Source organism: Physella acuta, unplaced genomic scaffold (assembly GCF_028476545.2).
Source record: "Physella acuta isolate Inbredline_101_S28 unplaced genomic scaffold, ASM2847654v3 ptg001325l, whole genome shotgun sequence".
Lineage (NCBI taxonomy): Eukaryota > Metazoa > Mollusca > Gastropoda > Physidae > Physella > Physella acuta.
This window is the reverse complement of record NW_026732840.1, coordinates 63,151-81,206: the sequence shown is the minus strand read 5'-3', so window position 1 is coordinate 81,206 and position 18,056 is coordinate 63,151. Positions and strand designations below refer to the sequence as shown.

General features: G+C 30.0%; 2 protein-coding genes and 3 long non-coding RNA genes across 5 annotated transcripts; 2 read left to right on the top strand and 3 right to left on the bottom strand.

The window, feature by feature from the left end:
* The first annotated feature begins 7,755 nt into the window (after positions 1-7,755).
* On the top strand, positions 7,756-11,907 carry LOC131958391 (uncharacterized). The gene is made up of 6 exons (XM_059323400.1): positions 7,756-7,939; positions 8,100-8,327; positions 8,820-9,098; positions 10,992-11,351; positions 11,678-11,776; positions 11,870-11,907. The coding sequence occupies exons 1-6, from the start codon at positions 7,756-7,758 to the stop codon at positions 11,905-11,907; spliced, it is 1,188 nt and encodes a 395-aa protein (XP_059179383.1).
* Positions 11,908-12,289: 382 nt separating this feature from the next.
* LOC131958386 (uncharacterized) lies at positions 12,290-13,074 on the top strand. The gene is made up of 4 exons (XR_009389227.1): positions 12,290-12,356; positions 12,464-12,526; positions 12,627-12,701; positions 12,824-13,074. It is a non-coding gene; the product is annotated as an uncharacterized LOC131958386 (long non-coding RNA).
* A 674-nt stretch (positions 13,075-13,748) lies between these two features.
* On the bottom strand, positions 13,749-14,908 carry LOC131958388 (uncharacterized). Its single transcript, XR_009389228.1, has 3 exons — positions 14,844-14,908; positions 14,252-14,326; positions 13,749-14,032 (listed from the first exon to the last, which is right to left on the bottom strand). It is a non-coding gene; the product is annotated as an uncharacterized LOC131958388 (long non-coding RNA).
* A 135-nt stretch (positions 14,909-15,043) lies between these two features.
* LOC131958390 (uncharacterized) lies at positions 15,044-15,669 on the bottom strand. The gene is made up of 3 exons (XR_009389230.1): positions 15,639-15,669; positions 15,426-15,448; positions 15,044-15,121 (listed from the first exon to the last, which is right to left on the bottom strand). It is a non-coding gene; the product is annotated as an uncharacterized LOC131958390 (long non-coding RNA).
* Positions 15,670-15,765: 96 nt separating this feature from the next.
* LOC131958387 (uncharacterized) lies at positions 15,766-17,797 on the bottom strand. Its single transcript, XM_059323399.1, has 5 exons — positions 17,737-17,797; positions 17,455-17,499; positions 16,719-17,060; positions 15,986-16,084; positions 15,766-15,773 (listed from the first exon to the last, which is right to left on the bottom strand). The coding sequence occupies exons 1-5, from the start codon at positions 17,795-17,797 to the stop codon at positions 15,766-15,768; spliced, it is 555 nt and encodes a 184-aa protein (XP_059179382.1).
* Between the last annotated feature and the right edge of the window lie 259 nt (positions 17,798-18,056).

Here is an 18,056-nt window from a genome sequence, read left to right as displayed (position 1 = left end):
TATCAAGTCAGTCGCTTGGCATACATACTCCCCACTGTCTACACAAGACATTATTGTACTTGTATTGATCACAGCTCCGCTTGTTCGCTTTATGATTACCACTACTGCAGGAGTGGTAGTGTTGCTTACCTCACATTGAAAGACAACACTAGATTTATCAGTAACAATTAATGTGGTTGTGTTGGAATTTGAAGTAAATCGTGTAATCTCTACTGGGTCTGTTAATAAAGATAAAAAACAATAATATTGTTTTAAAATAACATTATTTTTTTGGATAATGTTTAATAAAGATTTTTTAAAAATATTCAATAGGGAGAATAACATTTTCTTATTCACTGGTAACTCAGATATTTATTTTTTCTTTGGAAATAGCTATATTTATATATATATATATCGTTAGAAAATATTCATGCATAAAGTAAATTACATTTCATTATTTGTAAAATATTGAAAATACATTTTAATGTGTTTATGTTGGTGGGTAAACAGTGATTATGAGAAAAATGTCACAAAACTGTAAAATCATAGTTCTAAATAAGCCTAAAGTGTATATACTGTTAGGTTTTATAGATTGAATTTAGAGATACATCAGTTATCTGCACTCAGTTTGAACTTATTTATTCTGCAGACTTACATGCAACTTGTATTGGAAAATAGAGATCTTCAGCTGACCTTCCTAGAACAGATTTCCCCTTACAGGTAAGATTCACACTACCAGCTGAATAAACGTTGACAATACAAGTGAATTATTTGTCAAATGTACATGATTTAAAATAACATACATGTTCTAATATTGTTCACCATACTATTATCTGAATAATATACATGTATTCAGAAATATAAAACACGGAAATCTAACTACACCTTCAGTGGCGGAACTAGAAAAAAAGGGCCACCCCGCAAATAAATTTTCTGGGCCCCTATATATATATATATATATATATATATATATATATATATATATATATATATATATATATATATATATATATATATATATATATATATATATATATATATATATATATATATATATATATATATATATATATATATATATATATATATATATATATATAGCCTATATATATATATATATATATATATAATGTATATACAAACACATAATACAAACATTGGATACTCATTTCTGGCCTGATCTGGTTTTGAAAACAAATTTCTTATTTTTTTCAATTTAAATAAATTACAACATGTCATGTGTGAGTGCATTATTTTGTTTTGAATTTAAAAAATTCAGTTTTAGAACTAGTTTATTCAACATGTTTGCCTACACCCTGCTGTTTAGCCGGTCAAAAGAATATAAAACGTGAAAGCTTTGTATGTGTAATGGTTTCACGTGTTATATTTATTTTAATGTTTTTTTTTAATTTATGTTAATTGTTTTAAACATATTTCCTTTTTATGCTATGTCATTCTTTAGTATATTTTTTTTAAAATAATAATTAAGAGAAGTAATTGCTTTTTAATTTGTTTAATACAAATATATCAAAAGGAGCTTAGGAGCACCCCTATTAAACTATTTAAAAAAGGGAAATAAGTCTTGGAAGTGTTTTGAACGTGTATTTATATTATTTGTTTTAAACATATTTCCTTTTTATGCTATGTCATTCTTTAGTATATTTTTTTAAATAATAATTAAGAGAAGTAATTGCTTTTTAATTTGTTTAGTACAAATATATCAAAAGGAGCTTATGAGCACCCCTATTAAACTATTTAAAAAAGGGAAATAAGTCTTGGAAGTGTTTTGAACGTTTGCCTATCTTTCACACTACAGCTAAGGCATATTTTTTTTTACGCAACAGCATGCGTTAGCTACTGTATAACATCACTACTGTAGTAGATCAGAGTTTCTTCCAGGCATCTCTTCAAGGGGGGGGGGGGGCGAAGCCCGAAAAAATTCTACACCCCCCCCCCCCCGAACGAAATGAAATTTATATTATTTATATAGAAAATATATACTTTTAACAGTGTCCGCTCCCCCGAAGAAAGTCTACCGCCCCCCCCCCCCCGAAAATTTCAAGTGCCCCCCCCCCCCCGGAGAAAAAAGTCTGGAAGAAACACTGTAGTAGATCTGTTTATTATTTACAAAAGCTTATAGTTATATCGTCAACTCAAGAATGCAAGAAAATTATATTTTTCTAACCATAAAAATGTATTATGGTCGGCTATGGGCCCCTAAATGGCGTGGGCCCCCCCGCATTGCGGGGTCTGGCGGCACTGTAGTTCCGCCCCTGTACACCTTAGCACGCAGCAATGTACGCCTACAATATGATTCTATTACTTTTTTTATTACTTTGCAATAATAATACTTCAAAATAAAATATGTTTAATTTGCTTTCTTTTCAAGATCCATGTTGAAATGTATTTGCAACAAATTCATTTAGAAAAAAAATTAAATATAATATTGTAATTAACCTGTTTGTATGAGACTACATTATGTGTTGAAATTCATATAACATTTTTTGTTTCAAATGCTTATATTTTTATTTAGAAATAAAGTTACCATTCTGATCGACATCGATCGTTATGCTGGCTGATCCATTCACTTCATTGGTACCAACTTCAGTATAAGATCTCTTATTTATCTGATACCACTGAGCCTGACCAGGGGGATAACCTGGGCTGGACAAGACACACAGACACGATGCTGATGTCCCATTTTTGATGTAACCATCTTTTACATCCAGTCCCATTGGACAGTTGGCTAGTTCAACCTTCGGTAAGTCTGAAGAACATATAGTTAATTTATATGATTTGGATATAATCTATTTAAGTGCATAATCATAACTTGTAAAGCGAAATATAAATTATATGTTGTTTTTGTCACATATACTAATACAAAGGCATTTTTTAAAAATTAAAATATGAATACATCATATGCAATTTTAAAATTGATTCAAATAAAAACATTTTGACTTATAATATTTAAAAGAAAACGAATTTGGTTTTTTGTTAAAGTATCCAAAATATCTTCGAATTGTTTTAGAGGCCAACATTTCCTATTTAGCTGACAAGTTTCAGAATAGACTACAATCTGCAGTGAAACACTGGGTCTACTTTACTCTGGCAATAAAAAATACACGACGATAAGAATGTTTTCCAAGATTAAACAGCATCAGCGGCTATGCATTGGTTGAGAAATAAAATTTAGCATTCTTACCCAGGACAGTTGTAGAAACATGTTGAAAACTATAGCTTTCTCCGTCTGTTACGTTAGGAAATATTTTTACTGAAATGTTATTTGTGTCCAGAATGAAATAACTGACAGGCATGACTCCCACACATCTGGCTACATAGGGTTGTACGGTCGTGTCTTGTTGGCAATCTGAAGTTGTTTTCTGACAGAACAATTCATATGTAGCTATTGAATTTATCTCAAAGTAATTGTAAAATATTGTTTAAGATCAGACAATATCCACCACTGATGTATATAATGTATTTTACTTTACATTTATCGCTGCTAAATGGCATAACACCTACATAGTTTGGTAAACCCACTGCCATCTTTGCCCTGGGAAATACGTTTGATGACACACAGTTAACGATGACATGACTGTATATAGAGGTCTCAAAGTAACTGGTGCAATTAACGGAAACTGACCTGTCTTAATAGAGAATATTTTTTGGTTGGAACACTGTTATTTTATTACAATATATTTATATTTGTATATGTGTCGTAACTATTACATAACCTGACAGTTTTTAAAAAAGAACGAAAAATGTGGATACAGAAATATTAGACAACATGACTGTGTGAAGATCTTATTGTGAATAAATAGACAGCGTGATATTTTTTTTGTTAGAAAGCACTACGTTTTTAAGGATAATATAACGCAATTGACAGAGAGCTAGAGATAAGGTTAATGATGTTATATGTAAATATGATTTTAATTTTAAATAGCTATAATCACTCCAAAATGTGAAAGCAAAACAAAAGTATAAATGGCTATATGATTTTAAAACAATGCAGGTCTCCTCTAGTCTTTTAAGTAAACCGTAACAAAATAGAGATAAAATAAAGATATGTTTTGTTTTCTAGTGTTGACTTTAAACTGTACTTACTAAATACCTCTAGGGCATCACATACGTTGTAAGAATTGTAACCAACTCTGATGGAATACTGCCTTTGATACAGCTCAGTAACCATTGGAGAAAAAGTGAGGGTTGCCAAAATAATATTATTAGATGTTTTGTAATGTTAGCTTTAAAATATGGCGGCCTAGTTGAACAGACCAGTGTATCCAATCTACAGTTAATTATAGAAAATGCTGAGGTAACCCAGGAAACAAAATCTTCATTCGTAACAGCACCGCTCCAGCTAAATGTGTAGCTATATCCTATTTCGGCAGGATCACAGCATGTTGCGTCTGAAAGTCAGTATATGTATCGTGCGTTAACAGTACATATAATTAGTATTAAACAGCTAGTTGTTACTGTTTACATGTTAATACTCACCAAACACAAATACAGCTGTTACGCTTATTAGGATACATACAAATTTATTCATTTCTGTGCAGCCTGAAAAAAAATGTATTAAAGCCATATTACACATACACACACATATATATATATATATATATATATATATATATATATATATATATATATATATATATATATATATATATATATATTTGGTCCAGGATTTCACATGAAAGTCTTCAACCGCTTGCCAATAAAATTCTGATGACTATAGACGTTATCTGTAAACTGTCTGAGAAACATGTAATCAAATGAAATATCTGAGTAAAGTTGGTATAGTACAATATATATATATATATATTTGTCATACATTTGCTAGGTATAAGCTACCATTAACACGCACTTTTAAGCCAACGTTAACTTGTACCATCAACGTAACCCTAACCGTCAAATATCACGTTCTATTGGGGATGCAAACCATGATAGTTCAGTGTGAGCTAATGCACTTAGAAACTTTTCCTGATAGTAAACACTACATACAGCTTTAATGATCGCATAATGTAAGTTACACTTTTTTACAACGTTAAAAACACACTAAAGCCTTAACCAGGCCAAAGAATTACTCATTTGGATTTCTATAAACAGCACAGTTTGATATCTTGCACTAGACGTTGGCTTAAAACATATAATTATAATGGTATTTATCGATTATGTTAACTGTCAGTAACTAAATAAGATGTTATTTTATTATCATTTAAAATTAACTTGCATGCATTGAAGCTAGGACTGGATTAAACGTATCCACCGTCGTGGCTTGACTGTGTACATTCACATAGGTCTGTTGAAAATGGTAACAAAAGCTTAATTTACTTCCTTGTTCTAAGATTAGATACTTTAATCAGAACAAACCATTTCAATTCGTCAGATAAGTTTATGATTGTATTTAATGAAACAAATATGATACTTTATCATTGAAATGCTTTTAAGTTTCACTAATGTTATAGTTAAATTAATCGCTGCAATTACTTGATAATACATATTTCAGTTACAGGTAAATATTTCTTTTGTTTAGATGATGTAACACTATGTAGATTGTATAATAGTAATGTAAATAAAACGTAATGTGTAATAGAGTACTCTTAGTGACAGTTTATTTTAAATATGTAATTAAACGTTTTGTGATAACAATGTTACATCAAAAACAATTTTTTTTAAAATCACACACAAATTATTGTATATTTTAAGCTCTCGTTGTATGACTTTAATAGGACTGCGTAAATTATCTTCGAAATAAAAATACACTTAGACGTGTGCATTATGACTTTTTTAACTAATAAGGATACCGGTTTTCTGCGAAAGAGTGTGTAAAGTGGCTGTTTCAAAGCTAAGTAGCTTACTGAGTTGTATTACTATCAGTTATAACGATCTTTATTGCTTTAAAATATGCTTTTATAATCGTTTTAATTAGCAACATTGTTTTTAAATTTTTAACTTAAATAATACCTTATACAAACCTGTCTTACTTTAAGTATGTTTCTGTCTAGTGCAATATATAGGCCACTTGTGTTAACATCGACAACCTTGATATGTTTTTTTTTACTTCCTGGTTGTATTATTAGATACATGGAACTAAATAAATTGATGTGTTGTGTGTTTTATGTAAAGGTACAGTTCCAGACATTTACAGGTACACAGTTCATATCAGCAGCTTAGCATTTAATCTTGGTAAGCACATCGAATGGAGCGTAAATAAATTTTCTTTTTGTAGATATATTCATCTGACCTTCCTATTTCATATTATTAAGTTTTAACTAACGTTAAAAAATTATTTGACATGATTTAATTTATAGTTTAGAAAAAATTAAGACATCTTGAATGCAAATTTTAAAAATTTTTTTTCAGATATAGATAATTGCAATGTTATCGTCAATCCTGCTGTTATTGTTTGCTTGTGCAGGTAAGAATTTATGTTTAAATTAAATGCATTGCGTGTTAGCGTCTGTATAATCGAGAGACAAAGAGAGAGAGAGAGAGACTAGGGAATAAAGGTCGATTTATGCAAATAGTTGGGTAGTAATGCATCTTACGTTAACTTCATTCACTTTTATTTAAAATACTTTATATGCTTGAAGTAGCTGTGGTAAAGCAGATTGAATTTGAATAGTCGCATTCGTAATGTTTAAAACTAGATATATTTTGTATATAGAAATTACAGGCTGTATTAATTTAAGTGCACATAATCCAAACTACTTTATGTTCAGCGTAGTTGAAACAAAATTGAAATAACTTTCTTTTCTTTAATTACAGCGTGGTCACAAAAATTGGTCACTATTGAGGAATTTAACATAGCATCCCTTGCGTGCAATGCTCAAAATATATCAGACAGTTTACAGCTAACGTGGCTTAACGGAACTCAGCCAGTTTGCTCTTGTGGTGAATTCGATAAATCTCCACAATGTGTCTGTGGCAAAGCACCAACAATAGTATTAGTAGAGATTATAAGTGGCCAAAGTATTCTGACGATTGTTAATGCTTCTATTTACGATACCAGAACTTGGAAGTGCATACTTTCGATGGAATCTAAAGTTAGGGAAACTTACAATATGATTGTTGTAGGTATGACATAATGTATGCGCATATATTTATTCTCTAATATTATGAGAAAAATTTAGTAAACTGTAACTGCATCAATTTCATTATTATCAATTTATTTGCAAAGATCTTCTTGCAAACTTTTCACAATTCTGAGGAATAAAAATATTTTATGCATTGCGATTATATTTAAGCAAAATTTAGGAAATGTGTGAGGGCTAAATATTTCTTCCTCTCAGGTCGACCAACTACTTTCAAATGTGAAGCAAAATTTACAGAAGATTCAAGGGCGATAAGTATTTCTTGCTTAACAGAACACATATTTCCGAGTGGTGTCTGTATATTTTACAAGGTTTATTCACACTAATAATATTTTTTAATGTTACCATATTGTGTGATTGAGATAACAAATGTTGGTAAATTTTACTGATATTTTTAATCATAAAATGGCTCAATTCCTGTATCGATTGCAATGCTTTTCGTGATAATTGGCAAAGTACTATTTATCAATCTATTTTTTAATTGATAAAATAAATAAAATAAATATTTTAGACGAAATTACACTTTATTTACAAATTATTCTAACCAAAAGAAAGTCACATTGATTTATAAGAAATACTTGTGTCAATATAAACATTTAAGTTTAAATTGTGTTTAAAGAGTAACATTGTGTATATTGATTCCAAGTAATGTTCATTTTATCTCTAGAACAACACCATAATGGAGCAGTCACAGATTGAATACAGCCACACAAGGAATTCACAAGGCTACTTTATGTCCGTGTGTGATATTAGCATCCCTCTTTCCAGCATTACACTGGGAATTTTAAACGTCACTGCTCAAATATTTCCAAATGGTACAAACAGTTCTTATGGACTAAGCTCAAACAACTATATACCCATAGGTTGGTATATGCTTCTAATGTTAATTGAACGCTAAATGTTATATTATTAAAATCAGTTATCAAAAATGTTTTTATTCATTTTTTATTGTTGCTTATAGTGTTACGAATATTATATTTTTGCCATATTCGCATTTGCGAGTTTTTAATTTTAAAATATCAGAACCACCAGATATACCACCTGTTATATTGATCAACCAACAACCAACCACTAACACGACGGTAACTATACAAGAAGGTGACAACATTACACTTAGCTGTAGAATAGTTGGTGGAAACCCAAATACTGGAAATATTTCTCTAACGTGTGGTTTCAACAGTAGCGTATCAGAAGGCAACCTTGTACATCTAGTTTTAGGAAAAGTTTTCAGGGAAAGAAATGGAGAAATATGTACACGTTTTGTCCAATTTGTAGTTGGCTCATATGACCAAAAGTTAGCCTACGTGATACTAAACGTTTTGTGTAAGTATCGTCTTAAATAGCTCTACATACAAGGGAATAATATGTACCCTTAAGTATTTTATTGATATATTTTAAAACATCTAAAATTTAAAAATTGATCAACAAACGTTTAGTTTATATGTTTATGAAAATGTGTAAGCTAGTAGTATACTTGTTGGAATTCAATACATATCAATATAAAAAGTAGGCGTACTTATGTTAGATGTTAGATCTCATCATTTAAAAGTAACAGAACGAAATAGAAAATACAATCTAAATAAATGCATAATATTAGTTTAGTACTTTAATATAAGTAAATATATATATATATATATATATATATATATATATATATATATATATATATATATATATATATATATATACATACATATATAATTATCTTTTATGTGTCTCCTTCAATATTATATTTGTGTGCAGATAAAGCAATGGTAACAAGTTTCTCCATCATTGGTTCAAATAAAACCACAATTGAAGTAAAAAATGAAAGCGTTGTAGCTTTTCAATGTGAAGCGGACGGAAACCCAAAACCTGTAATAACAATTGGGAACGAAAGAAAAGTGTATGCGACAGACTCTGGAATGTTGAGTACTTTAATGGCCTGTGAAGATGGAGGCGATTATTTTTGTAAGGCAACCAACGGTTTTCCAACAGACCAGGAACCACAGCACAAGTACAATACGACAGTCTATGTTTTCTGTAAGTATTTATTTATATGCATGCTACAGACTTAGTATTTATAGTACATCATATATGTACACTCTGACTTCATATACCAACTTATTTTCAATTAAGTAATCTATAATATAATCTATAATATAAGCGGGCTGTGTCTGTCCGTCATCGCTATAGATTTTGGGACTATAAAAGTAAACTACGCACCATGCTGTGCTTTTCAGTGCACCGCAGTGTCTTATTATAAGTATTAGAGTAGGGTTTGTTTATATAACGACATAGAGCTATTTTATAATTTCCACTGTTTGTACAATTTTGCATAACGTAAAGAGAATATTAAATACATGCACATTGCTAAAACATATTAAAAGGATCAATGTCAAATATCGTTTTCGTTAATATTCCTAGAGAAAGTGGATACATTGTAATAACATAATAGCTGTAGGTTAGAAAAATCTAATTAAACTGTTTAGTAATTTTGCCAAGGGAGGTATTTTAAAAATAAATTGAACTCACGCTAAAAATGTGAATGCAAAATCTGCAAGACGGAATAATTGTTGGAATAATATAATTAGCAAAATGTGAATGCAAATTATGCAGACGTGTAAAAGTACAATATTGTTGGAATATTATAATTAGCATTGATTGATAAAAGGCTATTTTTTATTTATTTTATTCACTGAAGGTAATGTTTACTACTTATAATTTTTAATCAACTATTAAGCACTATTATAGACGCGTCATCACGTTCATTCGGTGCGCAATGGTTTTAGTTATGAAACTCTATTGTAATTTTTTAGAATTTAAAGTACTGGGAAAAAATGCGTGAATGGATAAGGTGAAATATTGTAAGTAAAACATATGTCCCTGGGTGCCAACCTTAGGGGGCGCCAAAGTGGGTTGGAAAAAATTTGCGAGGAGGGGGGTGGTGGAAATCGAAAGTTTTAGGGCGGGGGGGGGACAGGGGTGCAAATCGAAAGTTTGAAAGGGGTGCAAATCACCAGAAAGGGCTCGATTTGGCGCTACTGGCAAGACTGTGAGCAATATGCCTTTATGATTGCATTTAAATTGTGTTTATGTTATGAGTGTTGTGTTTGTTTTTTCGTTTGTGTTTTTTTTTGCGTTCGTTTGTGTTGTGTTTAGTTTTGTCCTGTTCCCAAGTTGGTACATTTAAAAAAGATTTACCGTGGCGGAGCACGGGATGCAGCTAGTATAAAATAGCCCGTCGAATCAAAAATCTAAATTGCATATTCGTTAAAAATATTAGTCCTATCTCAGTTTCTTATTTTATAGGAAATGTCGAATTAATTTTATTTAATTGTTTTTTCCATTTTTTCTTGTGATTTAGACATCGTTCATACGATTATAAATGCTATGTTCATACAGATTAGTACATAAATAAATAATTGCAGATATTTTTTATATTTGGATTTTTATAATTTCAAATAAAATTATGTTAAACACTTCTAGTGATATATTCGTGGGTACAATAACGTAGGTGATATATTCGAATATTAAAAAAAAAATCGCTGTAAGTGGTGATTGTCAGATGTTCTTGTTTGTGTAAGGGTATAAAAGGTGTGTGACATACTGTTTGTTCTCTCTTGTCTTGTACGTTACATCTACAAAGTTATAGTAGTTTAGTCATTGGTACTTTAGTTCTGTGGCAAATGTATCCTACGTTTCTCTTTTACTAAAGTATAATTTAGTTAGAATAGACTGTGTTTAGTGTAAGTGTATAGTGTTGATAAGTATTCAACTCTTTAGTATTTAATTTAGCAACGAGCCTTTCTTTTACTTAGTCTTGTGCCGCAGCCCTTTTTTTGGATAACACGTATCTGTAGTCACAATAGTAAACAAGTAAAATAAACAGTTACATTAGTATAAAATTAGTATGTCTTTTTGTTTATTCTAAAGGTCCTCCACAGCTAAAGACTAAAGATGTACAACTCGATGTATATTACGAAGCGAAGGGAAATAACTTTTCAAAACATCTACTTCTTTTCGGATACCCTGCACCCGAGATTTTCGTTATTTATAAACTAAATGCCACAACAAAGCTCAATGCTGTGATACCACTAAATAAATATGATGACTTAAACATGATGTCCAGTAATGGAAATAGAATTTCACTATTATTTTCTTATCAGGATATACCATATGGAGATTTGCATATTGCAGTTAACAGTTTGATAGCAACCGATTTCACCAGCTATAAGATTTATATTTCAAACAATGTTACTAGAAATTTGCTAGAGTATAGTTTTGAAATTAAAGGTAAACTGAACCCGTTTTAGTAAGTTTTATTTTTAGTAAATTTTCATTTTAAAAAATCAGTATTCATTTATTAATATGTTCACCATTTCTTTTACTTGCTCGAATGTGTTTAAGTAAATTTAAGGACACTTTTCAGAATAATTATTTCGCAAATTGTACAATTATTTTATCATTAACAAAAATCAAAGTATAACTAAGAATATTGATCTTCAAGTTTAATGAAAATAAATTATTTTAAAATACTGATTGCACACCTTTTAATTTAAATGCCTTTTTAATTATTTTATTTGTCATGCTTACATTTGTATTATCATATTTTCTAACAGAAATTGAGGAAAATTCAAATGACGTCATTGCGGCATCAGTTGGTGGAACACTGGCTGCTGTTGTGCTTATTGTTGTGTGTATATTAGCCATAGTTCAACGTACGTTTTTTTGTCAGTAAATTTAAAGTTTTACAACCGTTTTCCGGGAATAAAACATTTTGAAAGTTTATTTTTATTTTTTTCTTTATCCAGGTCGTAACATTCTTGATAAAATACAGACCATTGTGTAAGTATCTAGTTTTCTCCATAAAGCTATTTGCTTTCAAGTTATGGAAAGCTGTACAAGTTTTGCAGCATGCTATATGCAGCAGAAATGTATAAATTAATGTTTTTGTTATACGATAAAATCTATATTTAATTTCTTTTCAGTTTCTCACAGAATAAAACCGAAGGTAGGTTTATACTGGTTGTGTATATATTTAGAATTTCGAGTGTCAAGTATCATACATGCTAGTTATGTTAATGAATAAACATTAGTTTATACATGAGAGTACACGATATTTATCTTTATTTTTAATTCAAGTGTAAGTGTATAAAAATAATTTCGTAAATCTTGTTTCATTTTAGTGAGTTATCCCTTGCTGTTATTTTTATTTATTTATTTTTTAATTTGTAGATAATGATATTTACGTTAACAGCAGTAACGAAACCACAACTGAAAATAATTTTCGTGAATCAGGTTAGGGTTTTCGGAACTTTTAAATTTACTTTACATTTTTTTTTAACTTAAAGGTAATATTATTACACTTGATACACTAAAGTATATCTTCGTTATGATAACACTAGGGTATGAAGACGTTGATACTTCAACAACATATGACAGGCTTGAACAATCATCAACTGAACCAGGTGAGTGTTTTATTTTACCCATTCAAAATATTAATGTCTAACATACACATATAAGTACATGATATTATGTCAATTTTGTCTAATAAAGAATCATTTTTAGACGCTGGTAGCAGTTATGCAGCTGTGAATTCATCTGTATTGTATGATCACATTGACACAACCCAAGTAAAGATTGGTAAGGATTTTATTATATTTGCTAGTGTTTGTCTAGTGTTTTATTTTATTATTTATTTTTACCAACACTATAACTTGTGGCAATTGTTTTAGTAAAATCAACTTTTGTTTTTGCTTCCTCAGAGCCGAAATATGAAAGTTTTGTAATGGATCAAACAGGAAGTTATCAAAATTTAGGATGAAAGTCTTTTATACAATAATATAAACCTCTTAGTTTTATACACAATTGAAAGGTATTTAGTATATACCAGCTCGCTTAAGATTAGATAAATGATAAGATGACACTAATTTTATAAACGTGAAGACGGTTTAGTGTTGAAAAGAACATTTTGAAAACGACGTATTGTGGCACATAAGACTTTATTGCTTGATAGCTAGGCATTACCTACTATATGTGATAATACACATTTATTACCAAATCAATGCATTTGAAAATGCAGCTATATACTAAAACTGCATTTGTGTCATTGTATTAACATACAATACATACTTAATTCCAAACTACTACCTTGTCGAGGTACACATTATGTCCTATTTTTAAAGATAAAATATTCATTGTACACACTGTTTCGGTAATACGTCAAATCTGATATGAGTGTTTACTCAATCCCAATTTATAGTTTAATGTGTTTTTTTCTTTTTCTTCTTCTTCTTCGTTCTTAATTATTAGTGTTGAAGGGGATCGAGATTTATCTGCCAATGGGATTGAACTCGAGACTTTGTTCGAATTTATCAACCATGAGCTTTTTTGCCGACTCGACCACGCCTTCAACACAATTAAGCGTTACGTGTCAACTGATTATGCGCCATTGAGGCCATTGACTCCGATTTCAGCCTGCTTTTCTTTTTGGATTTGCTTTCATAGCCTTTGTCCAACCAAGAACAAACTACAAGGCAGCAGTTGTTTAATTTTGGAGCCTCATCTGCCCGCGGGTTCGAACTCGAGACTTTTCGGTTTAGCATGTGTTTTCTTAACAATACATTCATTACATTTTTCCCACATTGACTGGTCATTATGTTTTATTTATTCTACAAGAAATGTAAATAATTTACTTTTAACGGAATTCCACTATTTTATTAATTAATTCCGATACAATATGAAAAACTCTTTAAAAGAAGACTGTCACTCTAGTTACTTTTTTCTTTAACCTAAGTAACCAACAACTAAAGTATGATTTATATATTAAAGAAATTAATACTAGATTGCCCAAATACCAACTTATTTTAATATCAACACAATACTAATATATTAGTATCGAGACATGATTTACAAAGAGACTTGCTTTGAAAATGCGAATCATTACGTTGTTGTAACACACATATAATTCAGTTCTGAAATGATGAATTATTACATAAAGGATTTAATAGTATAAAAAAAACTTTTTTTAACTCTTAGTTATACTATTAGTTTGAAATACGTTTGTCAAAAATAAATGATACATCAGTAGCAGTAAAAGGGTACTACAGTGCCTTATTGATACCTTTATATCGAAATGTAAATGTAACATTAGAATATAAAATATTGAATTAAATACAACATAAATGCTTTACCTTCATTCTGCTGTGACGTATCAATGCAGTCATATGCATTTGTTGTGTGTAAAGCCAGTGTATTTTCATAGGCCGCTATATATACAAGAATATGATTGTCTATACATTTAAATTAACTGGTGTGGTAATATTCCAAGATTACATGTGTTATGTTTCATTTATTTCGGTTTTTTTTTTGTAAAATTACTACACATGACTGCTCTTTGAAAGAATACTTTGTTTTTATAAATTAAAATGCACCTACACCTCACTTAATGTGCTTTTCCTTTTTTTGCTATTCGGCTCTTTAAATGTGGCTCATGTTAGGGTAGTGCTAATGTAAACAATAGTGTTGTAACACTGGGTATAATGTGTTAACGATTTTTTAAATGCAGGTACTACGTTACTGAGTCCACTCAGCTATGTTGGATGAATTACTACTGAGCATTGAGCTGGCCACACTATGCCAAGGCTATTAAAATATATTTTTAACACATATACTCAAGTGTCTTAAGCAAGAAAGGTGAAAAAAGAATGATGGTTGTTTGAGTTATAGTTAGGTTTTGTCAAGTGTTAAGGCAGACTGCTAAGAAAAAGAGCCGACATGTCTTACCAGCTTCAGCAGGTGATTCTTCTAGTCTGTCGTACTGCAGCGCATAGTCTATCTCGTCATAATCTGAAAATATTAGAATTGTCAAGTTATTGAGTTACTGCGAACAGCACATACGATAAAATGAGAATTATAAAAACAATTAAATTTAAAAAGAAGTCAACAAAATATAGATTAACAATTTTTTTAAAATATATTTTTACCTCCGGTATTTATAATATTTGCAACTACGTATGGGGCTTTATAATCGCTGATCTCAACTGATGAAGGAACTGAGTTATCTAAGAGAAAAATGTTTAAATTGTATCATTATACAATCAACATGATCTTTGTTATTTCTTGTTTTGTAAAACATATCTGATAAATATGGAACGATATTCTTTTTAAAATATGTTGTATTACATCTATTTGTCTCATAAATAATGTTAATTATTAAAATATTAATATTAGTTGTATATCACTTTTAGCAAAATAGGGATAAATAAAAGGAGGATAAGAAAACAAACTTTATTAAAATAACGATTATATATTCGCGTTTTTAATTATACCATATGTTGTTTAAACATATACATTCATCTTATTTACCTGCCGGTGCTGATGGTTCAAGTCTGTGTTAAAATAATATACATTTATTCCTACAGAAATAAGTGTTTAAAATGTATTATTTAAAAAAAAAACTAATACAATACAACACTGTGCTAGGACTTTGCTGCTGACTAAAATAACATTTGAAAAAGTAAACAAACGTATTTAAATAATTTAACATCAGTTTAAAAAAAAAATTACAAAATATCTTACTCTGTAGTTTGAACTTGTTTTCTTATTTGACCTGCAATTAAACTTTTACACATTTATTTCAACAATTGCTATCATCCAATAAGCAATTAAATTTCAATAAATATAAACTTTTATTTTAAACTAAAGATTATAAACCTAATAAAAGCAATTATTAATAACAACTTACAATTACTTACTGCACCTGTTACACTATTTTTTCCTTTTCTTTTTTCCATATACTCTCTTTCTCTCTCTCTCTCTTTATCTCTTTCTCTCTTTCTCTCTCTCTCTATATATATCTATGCATGTCTCTATTTCTCTCCGAAATTTATCTAAGGCATGAGAAAATAGAAAGATAACAATCTCACTTTTCCTCTTGAAATACATCACAATGACCGTAGCCACCACCATAACAACAGCAGCCGCTGTCACACCTCCGGCAACCGCAGCACCTTTACTGCTGAGCTCTGGAATCAGAAGTTACATTTTTTTGTTCAGAGTAAATATTTTATAGGTCTACACCTTTACATTTTTCTTTCAATAATTTTTTCTTTAAATTACAGGCTTGTTAATGAAATGTGACTCTATTTATGGAATATCTGTTAGTGTTGTTGTTTTGATATTTTATAGTTAACCAGCCAACCCGCGGCATATCATACGCCGCGATTTAGTTGTTTTATTTTCTACTTTTCAGTAATTCATAATTTGTGAATTCGACAGTACCAATGATGCCACTTAAAATATTTGCTTTAAAACACTATCAGTATGTCGTTAAGGACGATAATACCCATACCCTCCTTTCCCCCAACCCCTAACTCACCCCCCCCCCCCGTGAAAGTAGCCTCCTCTTAGTTACCTCCCCTAAGTTTAAAATCGTTTCAAACTAAATTATCTGCCCCTAGTAACCGTCACTAAACCCGGCTCTACGATTGTAAACATTTAGCGTGAACCAAAGCTCACCATACCATGTAGGGGTGGGGGTGGTAGGGAGCGCGCTTACAGCTTGTTTTCTAGCGTCTCCAAGAAGAGAATTATATATTATAAATGTTACAATTATAGTAAAACAAAAACATGAAAAAGTTGTATATTATTTAGTTTTACCTTCCGTAAACTTGAAGCTGTAAATTAGATTATTCCCTACTCCGTTATGAATGCTTAGAAAGTAATTACCAAAGGAGTCCGGTGTTATAGTTTTAACAACAAAAGTAATTATTCCTTCAGGAACAAGGACAAATGTATGAACTATCAAGAAACTCTCTAGCATTAGAGAGCTTTTAGCTGATGAAACAATGAATTCATTGGTTACTCCCCCTGATTCTTTACTGATTTTGTACTGGGAAGGTGCAGGATAGCCGCTAATATAAATTTTGATCTCAGCTCGGCTGTTTAATGTGTACATGTAGTTCGTGTTGTTAGCATTTCTCTGTAAGAGACGCATCGGCACTTTTAGAAGAAAAAAATAGTATTATGTTAATGAAGCAGAAAATAAATTAAACGCTACACAATTATTGGTAATGTTCTTGTATGTATTTCTATAGCTTTGTTAATCTGCGATGATTTTAAAATAAAATATTTGACTAGATGTAATACGCTTATAATAATTTTTTACGAAGTACCTGCTCGGAAAAAGATTTTTCTCCCCAACGTCTCCACTTAGTCGGCAAAAGATCGCCGCGATGGAAAGTCGTAGTTTCTCTCCATTGCACATATGCGTATCTTTTTCCGGCTAGCATTGGCCAATTTTTTATACAATATATATTATCGACTATTGTAGAAATTTAAACTAAGTTTTAAAACAGAGTATAAGTCATAAATATAAATTACTTAAATGTAGTACCTAATGTGATGTTTTCTTGAGAGTTCAATATCTCAGCACAGAATACTGTAAGATAAGCAGTTTAGTCAATTATATAATATCAATGTATACATTGTATATATATATATATATATATATATATATATATATATATATATATATATATATATATATATATATATATCGTATACATATATATATATATATATATGTGTGTGTGCAATTTAATATGTTACAATATATAAAGTTATACATCACATGTTATCAGATAACAGATGTAGAAAATATCATATTAAAGTATACCTGTTAAATGATGCATACACATCACCAACATTTGTAACATAACTTTCACTTTTTTCGTCATAATACTGAAATATTGTCAAATCTAATATTTATTGCTAGAATAAAATAATCTTCGCATAATGAATTGTTTTCTTCTTAGATAGTTCATGTAAGAATATCAAAAAACTTTTGTCATTTCACAAGAAAGATTTACATTAAGAACTTACAATTATTAGAAGTAAAATTTCACACATTTTGTAATTTCAACTTACGATTTGAAAATCGTTTACATATTATGTCTCCGAAGCTTTAACTTTGCTTTTGTGTGTAATTGTAACATG

Excerpts from the sequence above, each read along its gene's own strand:
- LOC131958387 (XM_059323399.1), bottom strand. The coding sequence starts at position 17,797 with ATGACGAAAAAAGTGAAAGTTATGTTACAAATGTTGGTGATGTGTATG. Across the intron at positions 17,500-17,736 it reads GTGTATGCATCATTTAACAG|TATTCTGTGCTGAGATATTG; the intron begins GTATACTTTAAT and ends CTTATCTTACAG. Across the intron at positions 17,061-17,454 it reads TCAAGAAAACATCACATTAG|TGCCGATGCGTCTCTTACAG; the intron begins GTACTACATTTA and ends TTCTTCTAAAAG.
- LOC131958391 (XM_059323400.1), top strand. The coding sequence starts at position 7,756 with ATGGAGCAGTCACAGATTGAATACAGCCACACAAGGAATTCACAAGGC. Across the intron at positions 7,940-8,099 it reads AAACAACTATATACCCATAG|AACCACCAGATATACCACCT; the intron begins GTTGGTATATGC and ends TTAAAATATCAG. Across the intron at positions 8,328-8,819 it reads GGAAAGAAATGGAGAAATAT|ATAAAGCAATGGTAACAAGT; the intron begins GTACACGTTTTG and ends ATTTGTGTGCAG.